We start from the raw sequence: 20,714 nt of genomic DNA on the forward strand, positions 1-20,714 counted from the left end.
AAGAACAAGGTCTTTTCCAGGGTCCTATTCTGGTCTTCAGCCCTGTGTCAAGCAATTCTGTCACCTTTCTTTAACATCGTTGACTCTCATTTTGGCAAACACTGATGTCTAGCTGCCTACACGGAGACTTGTACTAAGTGTCCCATCACCACTCCCGAAACTGTGTCTAAGTTTGTCCTGTACATTCTGTTTATGTCAAAAGAAAGAAACTTATTCATATATTCATGTAGGGACTTATTTAGTCCCTAAAACAGCCTGATATAATATTTAGGCTGTGCTTTTATATACAACAGATCATTTTTTGAGCTGATTGACCCTCTAAAGAGAAACAAAAGACGTTATTATTATATTGCCAGTTTTTATTTCCAGATCAGATGTTTTGTTTTCTATTCCATTTTCATCATTTCTTTTTTTTTTTTTTTTTTTTTTGTCGTTTTTTCGTGACCGGCACTCAGCCAGTGAGTGCACCGGTCAGTCCTATATAGGATCCGAACCTGCGGCGGGAGCGTCGCCGCGCTGCCAGCGCAGCACTCTACCAAGTGCGCCACGGGCTCGGCCCTCATTTTCATCATTTCTTAAGAATTTAAGACTTTGAGGCTTGCTATGTGAAAAGTGGGGGACAAGTCCAACTAAAACAACAGTGTTGAGACTTTTTCAGTCACCTTGGTCTTCTTAAAAGCAGGACCTGGTGTGCGGAATCCAGCTAAAAGAATACCATTAAGAGTTCTTTAAATGTTTTCTTTTCAACACTGTCTGCTCCGCTCCAACACTTCTCAGTTTTAAAAACTTGTTCGAGTAATTGTAAATTTTCTGCAGGACTTCCTCAAAGACAAAGCACATCAGAATGGGGTAAAATAAAAAAACCCAGCTGTAATTGTGAAGGGAGAGCACATTTTTGACATTTCAGCTGGGAGTGCTTATTCCTGATAGCCTTTTTTAAAAAAAAAAAAAATTATTTATTTTTAAATTAACATATAAAATTGTATGCATTTATCGTGTACAAGATGATGTTTTGAAGTATGCGTACACCATGGGGAGGAGGAGGAGAGGTCTGCAGCTCCAGGGAGCAGAGGGCCAGGCGCAGGCGCTGGAGCTGGCGGCAAGCAGCAACCAAGTCAGTGTTCTGGAAGCTGTTTTGGGCTGGAGGGGGTAAGGCTCTCAAGGGCAGCCTGACCCCCCAGGGGGCCATTCCAGCCGCTTCAGGACACGGAGGAAATGCTCAGCAAGAAGCAGGAGTTCCTGGAGAAGAAGGTCAAGCAGGAGTGGATGGCTGCCAAGAAGCATGGACCTCAAACCAAGCGGGTGGCCTCCAGGCCCTGCAGTGCAATGGAAGGTACAAGAAGCAGCTGGTGCAGATCGAGGGCACATTATTCCACTGCATTCCAGCAGAAGGCTCTGGAGACTGCCGACACCAACACCAAGGTGGAGAACGTGGGCTATGCCTCCGAGGCCATGGAGCGGCCCACAACAGCGTGGCCATTGATGAAGTCGATGAGATAATGCGGGACATTGCTGACCGGCAAGAACTTGCAGAGGAGCGTTCAACAGCGATTTCAAAACCCATAGGGTTTGGAGAAGAATTTGACGAGGATGAACCCATGGCAGAATTAGAAGAATGAGAACAGGAAGAACTAGACAAGACTTCGTTGAAATCATTGCACCCGAAACAGTCTCTTGTACCAAATATTCCCTCTGTAGCCCTACCCTCAAAACCCACCAAGAAGAAGGAAGAGGAAGACGTTGACATGGAGGAATTGGAGAACGAGGCCGGATCCATGTCTGGGTCCAGTGCGCCTGGGCCCAGACAGACTGGTGGCCTGCAGTGTGCAGGGCAGGCAGGTTTCATCACTCTCCAATCTCACTCCAACGCAGTAGGGCCGCATCACTGCTCGCTCTCTCTCTCACTCTCTGCAAAGCATGGTCTGTACCCAGCTGGGACAGGCAAAGTGGGAGATGCCTGCTGTTTATAATGTTGAATTTCTGTAAAATAAACTGTATTTGCAAATCCAACATCGAGCTTCTGGACTGTTAATTCTCCTGCTGAATTTTTCACGTTAAGGATTGATCATTTTCAGTTGAAATGACCTGAAAATGTAGCCTCTGTTCTCTTAAACATCTCTTTGTATGACTTGTATGGTACTGGCAGAAGAGTCATTTTTTAAAAGCCATAGGCTTTTCCTTGTCCTTAGCTGTAATAATGCATCTGATTTTGGTTTCCGGGAGAGCTCTATTTCTGTCCAACACCTGTGTACTGGTCTTCGTGGTTACCACTCTGGCCCACTCCTCACCCTCACTCCTATGGTCTTTTGGAGTTTGTGACACATTTGAAATGGACAGGATTCTCTTGAGAGCAAGTGAGACTGTTAAATTCCAGTTATACAGTTCTTAACATAGCTCTAAGGTCCTTGTTGCTGTTAGTGATAACAGACAGATAACACATTGGAAACATGTCCATACGTTTATATTCAGATGAAATTATGGTGTGCGCTATTAAATACCTTGATTAATTTTCATAAAAAAAAATATATATACATTCTGGAATGGTTAAATCTAGCTAATTAACATATGCATTACTTCAGTTATTTCTGTGGTGACAACACTTAACATCCACTCTCTTCGCATTTTTTCAAAAATACAATATATTATCATTAACTGTAGTCACCATGCTGTACAAAAGATCTCTTGAACTTACTCCTCCCAAATGTAATTATGTATCCTTTGACCAACGTCTCGCCAACCTCTCACCCTGCCTAACCACCCCAGCCCCGGATAACTACTATTCTTCTCACCTTCTAGGAGATCAACTTTATTAGATTCCACATATATGTATTTGTTATATATACTATTTTGTTTATCATGAGCATGTGGTATTTGTCTTTCTATGCCTGGCTTATTTCACTTAACATAGCGTCCTCCAGGTTCATCCACGTCACAAATGACAGGATTTCCTTATTTTTTATGGTGGAATAGTATTCCAGTTGTGTATACGACATTTTCTTATCCATTCATCCGTTGATGCACACTTTGGTTGATTCACTGTCTTGGCTATTGTGAATAGTGCTGCAATAAGCATGGGAGTACAGGTCTCTCTTCAACATAATGATTTCATTTCATTTGGATTTGGATATATGCCCAGTAGTGGGACTGCTAGATTGATAGTCCCTTCCTTAATTCCAAATAATGTATCTCTTATTTTTAGCACAGAACAACACAAAAGGTAAACATCATTGCAAATAAACTCACAATTATTGTAATTTTCTTCCAGATAATTTACTAATGAAGATACTATATTTTTAAAGAAATGTTTTGAGGAGATCTTTTATATCTAAGAAGAGAAACTCATAGTGTAACAAGGTTCACAAGCCACTAATTTAGTTATTTGGTAATATCCAAAATAATAAAAGCTAGAATTTAGAGGATGTTATGGGATTATTTTTCATATTTCTTTTCTAACTTCAATTTCCTCTTTTTTATTTACTTGAAACTACCCCTTCTTTTTGCATACTTTATATTCACTTATTTTATTTTTGACTATTTCTTCTGCTGTTAGAACTATAACCTCTCTTTTATGTTAAGAGTTAAATCTGCTAACTCTTCTATTTGTTATATACACTATTTTTTATACCACTAACCCCTATCTTTTGGAAACATATTCTAATATGGGAGGAAAAAGGTATTAAACTGGAGATTTAACTTATTTTAAAGCTAATTTCACTTAAATAGTTACTGAAAATTAGCAGACTGGTATCACCATGCATTTATTGACTTAAAATGTTTTGAATGAGGATGCATTTTTGAGAGTAAAATATTGAAAGCAAGAATGCTTCATTGCCATGTCACTGTAATGGAAATAAAATGGTAAATCTTACAAAAATACTAATGTAGGATAGATATATTCTTATCAATACTGCTAATAAAAGTACAATCCCCACAGCAAGAGTTTGTTTATTAGTGTTCTTCACTAGAGGAGCTGAAATAAAAACTAAATCTGCAAATATACTAACTAATTACATAATCTGAGTAAAATTTTACTTAAAGTTCAGTGATATAAACACTTAAACTATATAATGAAAGATAAACATGTTAGATGACCAAATGGAAAACTGAAATCAAGAGGAATTAAATATCACCTTACCCCCACATAATTTCAGACTAAACAGGTGTAGTAGTCCATTTCTGTTGCTTGTAACAAAATACTTGGAACTAGGTGATATATAAAGAAAATGAAATTTATTGCTTACAGTTTCTGAGGTTGAGAAGTCCAAAGTCCATCTGGTGGTGGCGACAGTGACCCAGGGGTCTCACACTGCAAGATGGTGGAAGCAGAGAGAGCAGAGAGCAGAGACTCTCCTCTTCTTTTAAAGCCCTCAGCACCATGCCCCTGACCACCATTTTTTAATCCATTCACTATGGCATGGTCCTACAATCCAATCACCTCTTTAAGGCCCACCTTTCAATTACCATAATAGGATTCTTCACCCTCTTAACAGTCACAGTGGGCTAAGTTTGTAATACATAAAACTTGGGGAACATAGTTTAAGCCCCAATGAATTCTGCGGGGACATAATTCAATCCACTAAATCACGTTTCTGACAGTGGATAACTGTATTTATATAAAGACATTCACCCTTGCATTTATTTCTATAATGTGTACATGTGACACTTAAAATTCCCCACTATAATAATGCATTAGTAACCTCAAATAAAATCCTAATCCATTTTGTTTCTAAAATGATTTAGTTCCCAATGTTTATGGCAATCAAATTCATTTACTCTTTAGGACATGATATCTGTATGATACACACATTGTGTGTAATCACACTTAAATCCTGTTGGATGAAATAATTTCTTGCCGAGCACAATCCTTTAGTCTAGAACTCTGGGTAGATTTTTCAAAGAAAATGTTCCCTTTCAATTTGTAGAGCATAAATCATGAAAGAACTTCTATTAAACTTGGAATTAGTCAGTTTAGAAAAGACACAAAATTGTCCCTACATCCAACATTCTGAGAATAATTTACCATCACCACCCATACTGTTCCTTAAAAAAGATAACTTGTTTCCCAAACTGGATACAGAGAAACACACAATCTCTTTACATTAAAATTGAGAAATTTATTGATATTTTTCATGAAATAGTAAGCAGAATTAAAGAAATATACAGCTTAAAACAGTTGAAATGGCCCTAATGTTTTAAAGACAACTATACATTTATGGACAAAGGAAAAATGAATAGCTTTTCATAATTAGTTCACTTAAAAATATCTGCTTAATAATTCATATGAAATTAAACAGATATGAAGATAACTGGGATCTGGGCACCACGTAAAATGAAATAATGCCACTCTGCCCTTCTCAAAAAAATTGTGATGCTAGTAAAACAGTGATTTGGTTCTGCTCCCCACTCACTGAAGCCACCTCTCCATTCTACCATTTATAGACATGTCAACTACCAGTCTTTTCTGATTTGTAAAGATGTCAATTTTGGTTCCACTTAAAACTATTTCCAGGAGGCAGTCAGAAATCTGACTTACTGAGCCTTACACAGAGAGTAGAGGATAAGTATCTCAACATATCTGTTAGTCATGGCTTTCTTCTAATGCTCACTGAGGTCAAATTTCCTTATATAATTATAAATGTTAAAAGGTAAAATTACATCTCAACAGTAGCCAAAAATTTATATATTTTTTATGTATTTACAATATTGTACATATTTACATGACCACACAAATACTTCAAATACTGAACTGTAGAAACAAGAGACCACCTTATATAAAGGCATCCATTTAATGCCCCGGCATTATTTTCTTGTGCAAACTGATGCTTTTCTCAAACTTCTTTGAAAGCTAAAGACAGTCAACGTTGCGAAGGCCACCATCCATGGTCAAAGAGCCAAACCTAACACACAAAAGCAAAAAAAAAAGGTAATCTCGAAAGATTCATTTATTTGGCCCCTAACATTTTAAAGAAGAATATAGAACACTTTTCACAGGAATAAACAGTTATATTTAAAGAGTTTAAGGCAACTGTGATTTGCTCCATTTCTTACTGAAACAGAGTGGGAGTATTATAAATATGTGAAAAAATACAATTTAGTGGCTTGGGAAGACTTCTTAAGAGAAAATGGGGAATGACGTAATCAAGGAAGTGTTAGTAAGAACTGGATAATTTCTTTCTTTTTTTTTTTTTTGTCTTTTTCGTGACCGGCACTCAGCCAGTCAGTGCACCGGCCATTCCTATATAGGATCCGAACCCGCGACGGGAGCATCGCCGCGCTCCCAGCGCCGCACTCTCCCGAGTGCGCCACGGGCTCAGCCCCATGGATAATTTCTTTTTGGTGGGGTGGGATTTACAAGCCAGGAAGTGGAGCTGGGAGGAAGTGTGACACAGTCAAGGGACAGTGAGGAAAGAAACCTTACTAGAACAGAATGTTATATTGGGGAATAGTGGGAAATAAAGTTGAGTGAACAGGCTGGAACCAGACGATTATATTCTTTGAATTTGAAAATATAAATTTAGACTTGACTTTTCAGGTAACAGGAGTTTAGGAATTTTTGAGTCAAGGAGTGGCATGATTACATCAGTATTTTGCAAGATTATTTGGGTGTGATATCCGTGACAGATGGGAAGAATCTGGGATTAAGGAAATAGGTTAGTAGGTTGTTACCATAGCTCACATGTGAAGGGGAAAGGAGATCTGAAGGGTGATGAGGAGCAATACAAATTTTAAAAATATATAGTTTTTACTAAACAAATTGGCAAACACTTAAAAGATTGATAACATTTAGTGTTGAAAAAGGAGTAGGTTTTGTCTGTTTAGGAGTATTAACATACAACCCTTTCAAAGAACAAATTAGCAATATCCATCAAAATTTAAGTGTGCATGTCCTTTAACCCAGAAATTCCACATCTAGAAACATCTAGAAATTGTTCCCTCAAAAATTCTTACACAAATACATGAAGATACACTCGTACATACAAGGATGTCCACTGAAGCATGGTTTGTAACTGTGAAAAATCAGAAACGACTTAAATGCACCCCGAATAGGGAACAGTTAAATAGATTATAGTGGGAAAAAGATTATATTAGGAGACAGGACGCTAGGTTCCAGCTCCAGCTCATCTTCTCAGGGTATGGAGTTAATAACTGTAGAATATGGACAGACTACTGGCGCTGCTGCTGTACAAGGCTGTAATGCATGTTAAGTGAGATAAGGCAGTGTGAAAGGGCCCTGCAAGGGAACAAAGTACCACAAAACTGTGAAATATTTTACCAGCACGGTAAGCGTTAGAGAACCTGCAGAAGAACACCCAAGGGCTTGAAAGATAAAGGGTTCTATTATACAAACAAATAGGATTTAACCTCTCAGAGGAATTGGGATGAGGAGCCATCCAAAAACGGCTTTATTGGCTCTGTATGTTTTCAACTCTCAGCCTTATCTATTAGGATTCTGTAGATAATAAGCAGACACCCAGCTTCTCAAAGAACTGCATTTACATACAGCACTAACTTGTAAGGAGGTTTGCAGAGGGCTCTGTAAGTTACAGCACCAATTAGAGTGCTGGTATATCTTATAAGAAAATCTGATTACTAAAATTGAAAATTATGAACAAGTGTTAAGAAAAATAACATGAAAAAATTTGGTTTTCACAATCTGATTCAAATAAGTAAATAATTCTATTAACCAGTGCTCCTATTAAGTCGAACCAATCAACTGTTAAAAGGCATCACAGATTCACAATCATACTGGGAGAGAAAAACATAAGGGCTCTGACTTTATGTCTCTTTCCCACTGCTTACCCTATTGGTACAGGCAGGCAGACAGATGCAAGTATAGATGTATATGTACTCAACTTCATATAAAATTACAATATAGCATTAATTTTTGCATTACTCACCTTTCTAAAATATGATTATTTTCAGCAAGTTCTTTAACCACCCCTTCCATCTCTTCCTTTAATTTCTTCATACTATACATATGAAATAAAGATAAATAAGCATCTCTGCTCAAGAAAGTGTGCAAATGTTTTAGAATTTTATTAGTTTCAGTTTCCTAGATTTAACTAGTCATTAAATAAGATTAACAAACATTGTATTCATAACATAAAAAATTTCAAAATATAGGAGCAAGATCACAAACTGAAATAAAAGCGAATGGCAACATTATAGTTACCAAATGAGAAGTATCTTACCCGAGAGTCATTTCCACTAATGTGTTAGAACTTGGATAAATTGGGGTCATGGTATGTTTGATTCCACTGGAGGCTGCAAACATTTTCTGAGGCAGAGTTTCTTGTAACTAAAACATCAAAAACCACATCAATTGCAAAACAAAAGTACTTACTACAGATCTTAAATCAAGTGTTACAGCTTTTTTTTTTTTTTTTGTCGTTTTTTCGTGACCGGCACTCAGCCAGTGAGTGCACCGGTCAGTCCTATATAGGATCCGAACCCGCGGGAGCGTCGCCGCGCTCCCAGAGCAGCACTCTACCGTGTGCGCCATGGGCTCGGCCCAAGTGTTACAGCTTTTAATAAGTCCTTTATAACTTTACACTTCTATTTCAGAACCACCAATGATACAATACATAAACTGACATCTTTTTAAAAAACTTTTCTTATATGTGATAAAGGAATAAAACACGTTATAAAACACCTAAAGTCTTAAAACCTGGCTCAAAATACATATAAATAATGGGTGATTGGAGCAGAATACAGGCACATTGTGTCCCGTTTCTCCCTTCTCAGTTATTATCAGAAATAAACTGAGAAGAATTTTTAAAAATTTTTCCTAATGGGAATAAAGCTTTTTTTCTAGACACTTTTGATAGCTGTACCTCATTAGTATAGTCTTGATATTTTGAAACTTCTTCTTCAATATCAAAACACTGATTAGTTAGAGATAATAACTGTTTCCTAAGATGAAGCATCTTTCTGAAAACCAAAAAGAATCAATTAATAAGCAGTCTAGTAAAATATTCTTACTTGAAATATACAGTATACATTATATTGTTCAGTCAACTACTAATCACCCCAAAACAAGTTTACTTACCTCATCCATTCTTCTGACTTATCCAAAAATGCTTCGTACTTTTTAACACATTCATCTGTAAAGTGGGCCATAGCTTTTGTTGCATGGTAATACAGTTTTTGTCTGTAATGTAGAAAAAAATCAAGGAGGTTTAAACCAACTTCACTGATTCTACTTCCAATACTATTTAAAACTTTCAAATATATGAAACTTATGTTTCCTGTAATGATAGTTGTGGCTTTAGAATATTTACAGTAGAAAGCAAAGGTTTCTAGGACAGACATTATAGCAAAAGGAGAAAGAGAAGGTTCAAAATGGAGAATGTTCAAAAATACTTATTGAATGAGGTTAAAGAAGGTGGTTAAATCTATCCTTGCCTACACTCTCTATTATCTGTCCTCCTACAATCAGAGCACATGAGGCAGAAGACTACTGAGTGAAATGGTGGTCTTTCTCTCCCCTCATTCTCCTTTCATAGTAACCTCCCAATCAGGGACCAGATGAGTGGGGCTCTAAAATGTGCACACATATAAGACTAAAAGTAATTTTTTATTGTAATTAATTACAAGTTTAAGAAGAATCATATTAACAAAGATAACCAAAACTGCACCCAAAATAACCAATTATTAAACATAATCTGGACACTTACTTATCAAATTTGTGGATTTGTTCTTCATTATAAGCAAGTCCTAGAAATAAGAAAATATATTACTTTCGTTAACATAGACTCATAAAATCATGTACCTTATTTTTTTCTCTTGAGATTATTGCTTCAAAAAGGCTAAGAGTTTGAAGCAGATGTCAGACTTGTGGCCCACAGGATACATATGGCCCACAGATGCTTTTACTTGGTCTGCAAGGTATTAACATTAGGAAAAAAACCCTAACCTCCGACATTTAAAAATCAGGATATTTCCAACAAAACCTGTGTTTCTATCTTCTCTTGAGAAATGGGAAGACTGGGCAACATGTTAGGTGAATCTGAGTAGTGACTCTTCCCTTTAGGTGGGGTTCTCCTCAGCCCTCACTGGTCAACCTCACTCCTTTCTGTTACCTGCCGACCTCTAGAGGTTTTGGAGTTCTTGACCCTGATTTAAAATATTCAGAAAGGGCTGGGCTGTTAGCTCAGTTGGTCAGAGTATGGGGCTGATAACATCAAGGTCCAGGGTTCTATCCCTGTACTGGCCAGCAGCCAAAAAATAAATAAAATAAAATAAAAACTCAAAAGGTTGGTTTGAAGAACAATTTTTAGTACATTCAACTTCTTTCCTGACAAAATCATATCACTAAACAAATAAGTAGCCACCCTTACAAATACACCAGATTAATACTACTTAATTACAACTACTAAGGCTGATTTGTTAAATTAACAAATAGCAAATTTTACTTACTACGTTCTGCTTTGTCTTTTTTGAATTGATAGTAAATTTCTGTGATGCAATTTAACAGGACTTGCAGTTTTTCTACACTATTTAAGGAAGAAAAACTCAAATAAATTAACTGAGTCAATATAGAAGGACATTTAATAATAAAAGCAGAAATTACCCATAAAGCTATAACATACTTTCTATCTTTTGGATGAGTGCCTTCTTGATGCGCCCATGTATCTGCCAGCAATCCACCTGGAGATAATCTGCTGTCGATATCCTGAAGACTGGTTTCTATTGTTCCCTGAGAACTGGAAAGCTAAATAAAACTAATGGGTTCAGATCCAGATTGCCGTAAGTCAGAAATGATAATCACACTGGTATAATTTTTTAAGCCAACGGAGTCTAAAGTCTGGACCACATTTCTTTTGTAGATTCCTTCAATTCAAAGGCAGAGTAATTATTTCCATATTTAAACACAAGAGCACTTTCTTAGGCTGATTTCCACAAACAGTACGATATGACAAAATGTGAGACTAACCAGTGTTAATACATTTTACAAAATATTTCATGCAGTATATACCCTTTTAAAAAAACATGTAAAATACTTTTAATCACTCAACCTTCTGTTTCCTTATCTGTAAAAAATGTTTAATACTCTATATCTCATAGAGTTGTTGTGAAAACTAAATAGGAGAACCATTAGCATAGTACCAAGTATAAAGCATAGGTGTGTAAGATTTGTGCTCTCTTTGTTTAGAGGCCAAAGAAAAGCAACTCCTCTTAAAAACAGAAAATGAAAAGAAACCTATCTAAGATCCTGTTCATTTTAAGCTTAGCAAATTTATCACTTATCAACCACAGAACTGAGTATTTGTAAAACTTAATGAAGACGGGATGAAGGTTAGACTTAAAGGACGAATATATCTAAATATGTTAAGGGTCCTAATACACAGTATTGCTTTTCAAACAAAATTTTAAGTAGCAGTGTCAACTAACAATAGCAACAAACCAGGGCACCTTTTTTAACCACATTTTTGTCAGCACTGGTATAATTTTTTAAGCCTTGATGATTTGAAAGATAAAAATGGTATCTTATTAGAATATGACATTTTCTATTACCATTGTGGCTGAACATTTTTTCAAGAGTTTATTCACTGGATATATTTTCTTCATTTGTAAATTGTTTCTACCTGTTCTTTACTTATCTATTTATTGCAGATTTAATATTTCTTTATTAATTTGTATAAGCTATTTTTATAAAAAAACCCTTTATCCGTTTTCCCAACTTGTTTGCTTTTTATCATTATTTTTTTTAACACCCGAGATCTTACATTTTTATATAATCAAATATGTGTCTTACTTTTTTGCTTTATGTCTTTAATATTAATGTTTAGAATGTATTAAATTATACATTCGAAATATGGAAACAAGTTTATGGGACAAAGTTATTTCTTATACAGCATTACGTAGAAGAGTGAAAAATAGTAACCAACCTGAAGGACCAACAATAGGGGGATAATAAGCAAGACTGTAACAAATTCATTGGCTGCAATATTACAGCTATAATATTATAGACAAAAAAACCCTGGAAAATGTCTATGATATAACATTATTCAAAAAATTAAAATAACACTGTATGTTTCTATCAATAATCAATTAATAACATATACAATAGAAAATGAAAATAATGACTGTCAAAATTTTAGCAGCATCAAAATCACCTGGAAGACTTGTTAAAACAATGATTCTGGGTACTACCATTGGAGTTTCTGATTCAACAGGTCTGGGTTGAGGCCCCCAAATTTGTAAAATTTTGTTGAGAGGCTGATGCTGCTGATCTAGGCACCAACATAAGAATCATTCCTGCAGGATATGTAACAAAACTTTTAATAATCAATTTTTTGGGTGGTGAGCATATGTGGTATCTTTTTACTAATAAATTTAATTTTTATGGTGGGAAAGTTTTTTTTAAAGATTCTACTGGTAAAGGAGCTCCAACAATTCAACAAGTTATGGGGATAAACAATGAAATCTAGTGAAAAATAACTGGCTTGAAGTCAGAAATCATGATTTCCATGACTTTAAGCTATTTAATCATCCACATGTCAATTCTCATAAAAAAAATCTAAAACTCACAGAAATGTCATACAAATGAGAAGTACTTTGGGTTCCCCAAAACAAAACACATAATTTTGACTGAAAATGTTCAAATAATACTGGTATTAGAAATAAGTGTCCATCAGGCCTACAAGCTGGCAAATCAAGTTCTCAGACAGAAACAGAGAAAGAACACAAAATACTTTATAACAATATGACTGCCTTTATTTACATACAGATAAATACTAGAGAAGACATTTCTTGTTTCTCTTTTTATCACTTTATCCTACAGCAATATTTTTCAAACATTTTTGACCATGACCCATAGTAAGAAATTCACCTTGTTTTAACTCAGTAATACTTAGAATGTATACATAACTGAACCAAAGGTTTCAGAGAATGGGGATTACCTAATTGTATGTGATGCATTCTGACATATTCTATTCTATTCCATTTAAAAACACTGCTGATTGTAATATACTAAGCTTCACTACTTACTAGTAGTTTGTGACTCATATTTTGAAAACCACTGTTCTAGGAGATCTAAAACTGAGGAAAAGAAATAATTAAAAATTAGCCTATGTTGGAAAGAGGAAAAGGATACTATATCAAGTTCCTGTTCACTTTTAATTTAACATCCATTTCATAAAATAATACTTCAAATACTAACTAAAAGTCTGCAGGAGTACAGCATTTTTATTTATCTCATTTAATTGGAACAATGACCTATGAGATAAGCAGGGTAAGAAACTACCTGTTTTAGAGAAAAAGAAACTGAGGATGCAAAGAACTAAAGGCCTTACTTAAGCAGCCAGTCAGCAGTAGGTAGGTAAATAGGAACAGATCTGGGATTAATAATCAGCTCTGACAATACATAATTCTGTGTTTTTCTATAATACATTTTAATAAGAGATCCAGAAACTCCCTGAAATTCTATTGTATTTTTCAGCAGAGTATAGACTTGTGTCCTAATTTCTTTTCCTTTCTTTTTTTTTTTTCTGACCGGTAAGGGGATCACAACCCTCGGCATGGTGTCGTCTGCACCACACTCAGCCAGTGAGCACACTGGCCATCCCTATATAGGATCCAAACCCGCGGCCTCAGCACTACCAGTGCTGCATTCTCCTGTGTGAGCCACGGGGCCGGCCCCCTAATTTCTTTTTTCTGTTATAGAAATATTCCACTGCCTTGAGGATCCCAAATCTTCCTTTCCTTACTTTTTATTTTAGAAAAAATCTGATATTTTCCTAACTTGCATCTATTTCTAAATAAATTTAAAACACTCTGCATTTTAACTGTGTGTTAAATTACATTTATGAACCTGCTTTACTTGCCACAGCAGCAACACAAGAGCATTTTGAATTTAAAAATCAAAAAGGGAGAGAGAGATGAGTTTAAAGTACAGCAGGCATTTGGAAATGTTATACAGAATTCATGGCAGTAAGGCTTTTTAAATATTGTAAGAAGTTCCTAAAGATGGGAAAAGGCTACTCTCTCTCAGGAGATCTTTAGAAACATCTCTGCAGAAAAGTTTAAATCTAATGTTGCCAGCAAAGGAACAGACTATAAGCTTACAATTTTCATTATTTTCTAAATACTTACTCTTAACAATTTGGTGTGTATGTCTGAAATTTCACCTAACTCTGTTGCTTCTAGGTTGATCTTCATCAACTTTTCATATCTGTATGAAAAGTCACAGGAAAAAATACATGAGTATAATGAATACATACATTTAAAAAGATGTTTTATAAATTATATTTGTTTCTATTATCATAATCATTAAAGGATAAAAAATTAATTCAAAGTCTATAAGCCAGCAGATTCTAAGGAAACACCAACGCCTTCCTCAAGAAGAAATTTTACGTACTTCTACTTATAAATTTGCAGATTAAGGGATAAAATAGAAAGGCAAATTAATTTCATATAATTTTATGCCACAATAATAGTAAAAATACTAGATTACAGAATTAATGGGGGCCAACAGTAAATATTATTATATTTATTATTTATTATATTTCTTCTGCAGTACAAATAATATAGCCTAGAAAGAGGGCAGTTCAAAATATTCTATTTCAAAAGACATTCTCAGGGATAAGATTAATAAGAATAAACTAAAAGTAATTCCTAAATTCCAAAAATACTACCAAAAGGCTGTTCTAGAATACCTCTTTCTACTTCCTTTTGTGAAAGTTGATAACATCACTTTCTGTTGGACCCAGACAAAATAGAGCCAGGAAATTCATGAAGGAGGGGGCTCATGTTTGCTTGTCTGAGATAAGAACTGTTTCCAAGGACCTTCTAAAAATCCAACAAAAACTCTTTCATGTCTTTCACGTCCTTCACAAAGCTCCTGCTTTGCACGTACTCAACATGTTTCTGTGACAAAGTTCATCATTAGACAGTCTTTAGAACTGTGGTAATTCAGATACGATGCTCCAAGAAGAAACTGCTCAGTAATGGCATGTCAACCAATGAAGTGACAACAAATCTTTGAGCCTCTGAAACCAATAACCTGTTTCCAAGCAGCTTCATGAACCTCTCCCTTTTTGCCAATGACAGCTTTCTCTTACCCTCTCCTCACTGAATGTGTTCGTGGCTTGCCATGGTGTGCATTCTGGATTACAATCCTATTTCTATTTCCAAGTAAACTCAACAGATTTGGAGATTTTTTTTTCCTCTAACATATTTTTTCTAGGTTAACACTTGGTTGATTTCAGGTCTTATATTTTCCTATTCAGTTTCTGCTTTGCAAGATAGAAATGAGATGTTTCTATCTCCTACTACCTTTTCTTTCACAAAGGGAGGAATCAAATGCCAACAAAGAGATGATGGTCATTTCTTACTGAGAAAACTGGTAGTTTTGCCTTTGTAATGAAGTAACCACTAATCTAACACAAACACTTGCATAGCATGCCATATCGTGCCAAGGATAACCACATAAACAGAAATGGAACAACTTTTCATACTTTACCGCTTCTTGTAAGAAAGTAATCTACTCACACTTTAACAGTTTTTTCAATGTTTCTGACGCAGAAATCCAATGTAATCACAACTTCTGTCTTTTTGTGAACAGTTTCATTGTAGTCATCTTTAACTAATTCACTAAAAAATAATATTATTTCCATTAGTTTATCTAAGAAACTACTTTTTCTTTCCTATCACTAATTAGAATGCTATATTACTGTTGAAGCACATTTCAGAACAACATTCTTGATATATTATGAAAGCCAAATCACACTTTTTGGAACACTATAACTAGAAGCATTTCTGTGACCCTTATACATATTTAGGGCACTTATATTTTCACAAACTATCACTACTTATTAGGTTAACAGTTTAGAAACCTAAGGCATTAAAATTATAACAACGAATAAAAATTAATCTACAATCACACAAATAAGTTATAAGCACTACATTTATACCACCAGAATTAATTTTTACTACTGACAGTAAGTAGTCTGATTTATAATTTAAACCAATTAATATGATCTCTGAGGAAGGATGACATATTAAATAATATATGATTGAAGGGCTTTTGGTCTATATCAAGGATCAACAAACTAAGATGTGAGACCTGTTTCTGTATAGCTCATGAGCTAACATTACATTTTTAAAGTTTGTAAAACCAAATAAAAACAAAGAGGAGACCATATGAGGCCCACAAAGTCTAAAGCATTTACTGACTGACCCTTTAAAGAAAAAGTTTGCCCACAGTGGCCTACATTAAAAACTTTTCTCATGAGTTATTAAACTATAAACTAACAAGTAAAAGGAGTAAAAGATCCATGGATCAGTGATTGGTAGATAATGGGAAGAGATAAATGAAAGCTGTTAGTACACTTAAGTTTTTCCAGAAACTAGTAAAAACAAGGTGGCTTCTTTCTTTTTTTTAGTGGCTGGCTGGTACAGGGATCAAACCCTGGACTTTGGTGTTATCAGCACCATGCTCTAACCAACTGAGCTAACCGGCCAGCCCACAAGGAGGCCTTTTAATGGAAATAGAAAAGCATAGGCTTAGAAACTGGATATGTGAACAGTTTAAAAAATATTACAAGCACAAATTTATGGGTTTCACATAAAACTAAACACAAAATAATGAGTCTAAAAAAGAGATAAGAACAAGAATAATGAAATGATATCTATAAATCATGGAAGCTTAAAAAAGTCAAGGTCATATCCATCTTACATTTCTTAGGGTCACTTTGAGGAAGAGAATATTTAACTATATGATCAATATTCTGATCTATAATAACTACATTAAGTGATTTAGTTTAAAAAATTAACTTTTAAATTGCTTGTCAAGGTGAGTGTATACTCACATCGTATAATTCCCTTTATATGAAATGTCTGGAATAGGCAGATCTACAGAGACAAAGTACATTCGTTGTTGTCTAGGGTTGGGTGGTTTGGGGGTAAATAGGAAATAAATGCTAATGGGTACAGAGTTCTTTTTTGGGGTGATGAAAATGTTCTAAAATTAGTGGTGATGGTTGCATAACTCAGTGAACATACTAAAAACCACTAAATTGTACAATTTAAATGGGTGAATTATACAGTGTGTGAATTACATTTCAAGAATGCTGTAAAAAAAAAAGTGAGTGTGTACTTCATTTGGGAAAAAAGTAGAAAATAGAGGAAGATTCTAAGGACTTAAACCCTAGAAAGTACAGACTGTATTGGATTACAATGCCAAAGCCTTCCAAGAGAGTGAAATGACAATCAAGTCAAGGTCTTTAGAAAAGGAATTCACTTCCCATCACATCATACAGTGCAATGTAAGCTTTAAAATTCAGATACTATTGTTCCTAGCTGTCTCACAGTTATTGTAGGACTCAAATGAAAACGCAGTTGCTAAATGTTTTGTAAAGTACATGAGAAACAAATGCATTATAACAAAAACCAAGAACCCGACCCTAACTAATCTGAAGAGGTCAAATACCAATGAGGCAGTGATTACCAGTTATTTATGAGGTCTACATGATCAATTTTAAAATTTCAATCTGTTACTTACATCAACCATCGTATACCCTTTCGCATTAATTCCTGATAAAGCAGCAAGGTACTGGCAATTCTACAGGCATAACACACAACCCCTGTAATTGCCTAATGAAGAAATTTAAGATGTCAATATTTGGTGCTAACTGTGGTACAGGGTAAAAAAAACTTACACAAGATTTTTCAACCTTATACATTTCTATGAGATTAATTAAAAACATAATAAGCTACCAATTTCTAAAAGCTAAGTATAGATACAACTGTGATACATATTTCATCCTTAACATTATCTAAACAAGCACAGTCTCAATGAAGAGAATTTTCTTTTTTCTTTTTTTTAAAAGATGACCGGTAAGGGGATCTCAACCCTTGGCTTGGTGTTGTCAGCACCACGCTCAGCCAGTGAGCGAACTGGCCATCCCTATATAGGATCCAAACCCGTGGCCTTGGTGTTATCAGCACCACACTCTCCCGAGTGAGCCACAGGCTGGCCAAAGAGAATTTTCTTATAATGAGTATGAAAAAGGATAGAAAGAAGAAAAAACACAAAATAACTTGGAAAGGATAACAATTTAAAGGAATAATTTCCTAAGTCATTAGGCATATATTAAGACACAATACATTTTACTGCTTCTACATATTGACAGGATAATTTAAATTCAGATGTTTACATAGTGATCCAATTAAATACTAACCTTAGCCATGCTAGCATCCCCATCTAAATCATAACGTGGATGTACTTTAGGGAGGGAAACTGAAATATGAAGTAAAACACTTAAAATCAGAAATAAAAAATTTTGAATAATTTTGAATATAGCAAAAAGAACATCTAAATTAAACATTAGTGGCAAAACTCTTTAGTGTACTTTTCCTGCTTAATAAAAAAAACTACTTGAAACAATAATGCTCATTCCCTAACAAATTACCTCCAATATTTCTAAGGAGTTTTATTTTTTTCTTAAATATATTCCAATACAGTGCTTCTCTTTATATCTAAATCAAATCTCAAAGTTCCAAATAGGAATATAAAAATCTGGGTAATTCATTTTTTTCCACCTGTAGGATGAATAATTCAAAAGATTCCAAAAACACAGATCTAATTTTTCTTAGACTCTAAAGCCTGGCACAATGTCCTATACACACTGGACACAATAAATATCTGCTGAAATTTATGATATGAAAGGTTCTTTTGAGTGTTAGCAAAACATTAAAAGAAAAGTTACCTTAAAATGTACACAACAAACTATTTTACCATTTTCTGAAACAAAATATTTGAAGTCAAATCATGTCTGTGAGGCTTTTCAACTTTACTACTATTCTCTATCAACTAATTTACAAAATTTTAATATTTATGACAGTTCTACATTAATGTCATCATCAACTTTATGAAGATGACAAACATTATTACAATGCCAGGCTTTTTTTTTTTAACGGTTAGTAAGAACATCAAGAAAAATCCCAACTTACTTTTTTCATACATTAATCCTATGGTACTCAGGGGTTCCCGGCTTACTACAAAGATGGGATTTTCCTCAGTAGTTTTAGGGAAATGCTGTGCCAGTCTTCCAGGTTCTAGGACTAAGCGTCGTCCTTCATAAATAAGTTCTTGATTTGCAGAAAGAATTTTGGTTTGTTTATACACCAATTCATGAAATACAGTAGCACTGTATGAGAAAAAATTTTAAAAAACAACATAATTGGGGATAAAATGAGAGAGAAAATCTTTTTTCTTCAAATGATTGCAACAACATTGATTTCTAAGTGATATTTCCAGGATCACGACCAGTCCATATAAACACTGCTTTGTTAATACGAACATTATAAAATCCATTAAACTGAAAATTCCACATAACCTGTCCATATAGTAATCAATTCTAAAATATTTTTGGTTGGATACCTGTGTAATATATACCTGATAATATACAGGATTATCAATATTAAAAAATGGGGAGCCAACAAAGCAGAGAGTTAAAAGCACTGACTCGGAGTCAGACACCTGGGTTCACATCCTAGCTCTTCACTTATGTCACATAGTGACTTAACTCCCCTGAGCTTAAGTTTCCTCACCAGTAAAATGGAAATAATAATAACAGTACCAACCTCACAGAATTGTTGTAAGGATTAAATGACTTGAATATGTAAAGAACTGAGAACAGTACTTGCAATATAACTATATAATATTTGTTACATAATAAAACCAGGTATTTTTTTTTTTATTGAATCATAATTGATTATACATATTTTGGGGGTTCAACTTTGACATATGCTGATCAAATCAATATTATTAGCATATATGTTATTACAAACCAGGTATTTTCAAAATGACATTTTGGGGAAAAAGGAAAAGGTAGATTCCCCCTCAATAGACCTATGAAATCAAAGACACATTTCAGCAGCAATGTTGTAATTTGGCTCTGCCACAAGCCTCTGTTGTGATTTGGCGCAGGCTTGGGTGGACTTTTTAAGTTCAAGTATGAAGTACTTCAAAAAGTTAATGAAAAGATTTGTATTATGTTTTGTTTTTTTACTTTTTAAAAGCCCAAAGAATGAATTGTATTATCTTTTAACTCTATTTTTTCATGAACTTTCTGAAGAATCCTCATATACTTTTAAAATGAAAATAATGGCCAATACCTAACTGAAATGAATATTTATTCAGCCAGTAAGTGCCAAAGACAAATAATATACTGTACTCTAATATAATATTAGATTTGCAATATAATATTATTGTATTATTTATATGTGTAATATGTTTATATATTGTTGGATATAGATATATAGGATATTAATATCTAAAATATTATTTTATCTAATTGATTTTATTCCTTAATTACCAGTAAGAGTCCCTTTTAATGAGTTTTATGAGGCATCAAAACTGCTATTTGAACTCTGTCGAAACAGAAACTAAGGCATATAGAATGGGTATAATGTTTCTCCGCCCTTCATTTTAAGAAACATTTTATTTTGAAAGTGCTATATATTCACATACAGTTGTAAGAAATAATACTGAGAGATGATATATACCCTTCATCCAGTTTCCCCCGAATGGCAGAATCTTGCATATAGTAAAATATCACAACCAGGATATTAACATTGATACAATCCACCTAACTTACTCAGATTTCCTGTTTTTAGTATATGTGCTGCCGAAGCGAGCACTCAGATTTCCTGTTTTACATGCAAGAGTGAATGTGTGTGTGTGTGTAGTACGTATTTAGTTATAT

At 34.5% G+C, this 20,714-nt stretch overlaps 1 protein-coding gene and 1 pseudogene across 2 annotated transcripts in view; one reads left to right on the forward strand and one right to left on the reverse strand.

The window, feature by feature from the left end:
- Positions 1–1,019: 1,019 nt before the first annotated feature.
- Positions 1,020–1,970, forward strand: LOC134391662 (charged multivesicular body protein 4b-like; annotated as a pseudogene).
- A 3,195-nt stretch (positions 1,971–5,165) lies between these two features.
- Positions 5,166–20,714, reverse strand: part of TBK1 (TANK binding kinase 1) — a 40,503-nt gene continuing 24,954 nt past the window's right edge. The window contains exons 9-21 of one of the 2 annotated variants that reach the window (XM_063075107.1): positions 18,958–19,154; positions 18,186–18,244; positions 17,507–17,598; positions 15,496–15,597; positions 14,098–14,176; positions 10,593–10,714; positions 10,420–10,496; positions 9,678–9,717; positions 9,050–9,151; positions 8,835–8,931; positions 8,193–8,299; positions 7,899–7,970; positions 5,166–5,897 (exon numbers count right to left, since the gene is read on the reverse strand). In XM_063075107.1, coding sequence (XP_062931177.1) covers positions 5,846–5,897; positions 7,899–7,970; positions 8,193–8,299; positions 8,835–8,931; positions 9,050–9,151; positions 9,678–9,717; positions 10,420–10,496; positions 10,593–10,714; positions 14,098–14,176; positions 15,496–15,597; positions 17,507–17,598; positions 18,186–18,244; positions 18,958–19,154 — 1,198 coding nt within the window. In that variant the 3' untranslated portion in view covers positions 5,166–5,845. Of the gene's footprint in view, positions 5,898–7,898; positions 7,971–8,192; positions 8,300–8,834; positions 8,932–9,049; positions 9,152–9,677; positions 9,718–10,419; positions 10,497–10,592; positions 10,715–14,097; positions 14,177–15,495; positions 15,598–17,506; positions 17,599–18,185; positions 18,245–18,957; positions 19,155–20,714 lie in introns of those variants that run through there. The other variant, XR_010021337.1, reaches the window with a different exon arrangement.

This window comes from Cynocephalus volans, chromosome 12 (genome assembly GCF_027409185.1).
Source record: "Cynocephalus volans isolate mCynVol1 chromosome 12, mCynVol1.pri, whole genome shotgun sequence".
NCBI lineage: Eukaryota > Metazoa > Chordata > Mammalia > Dermoptera > Cynocephalidae > Cynocephalus > Cynocephalus volans.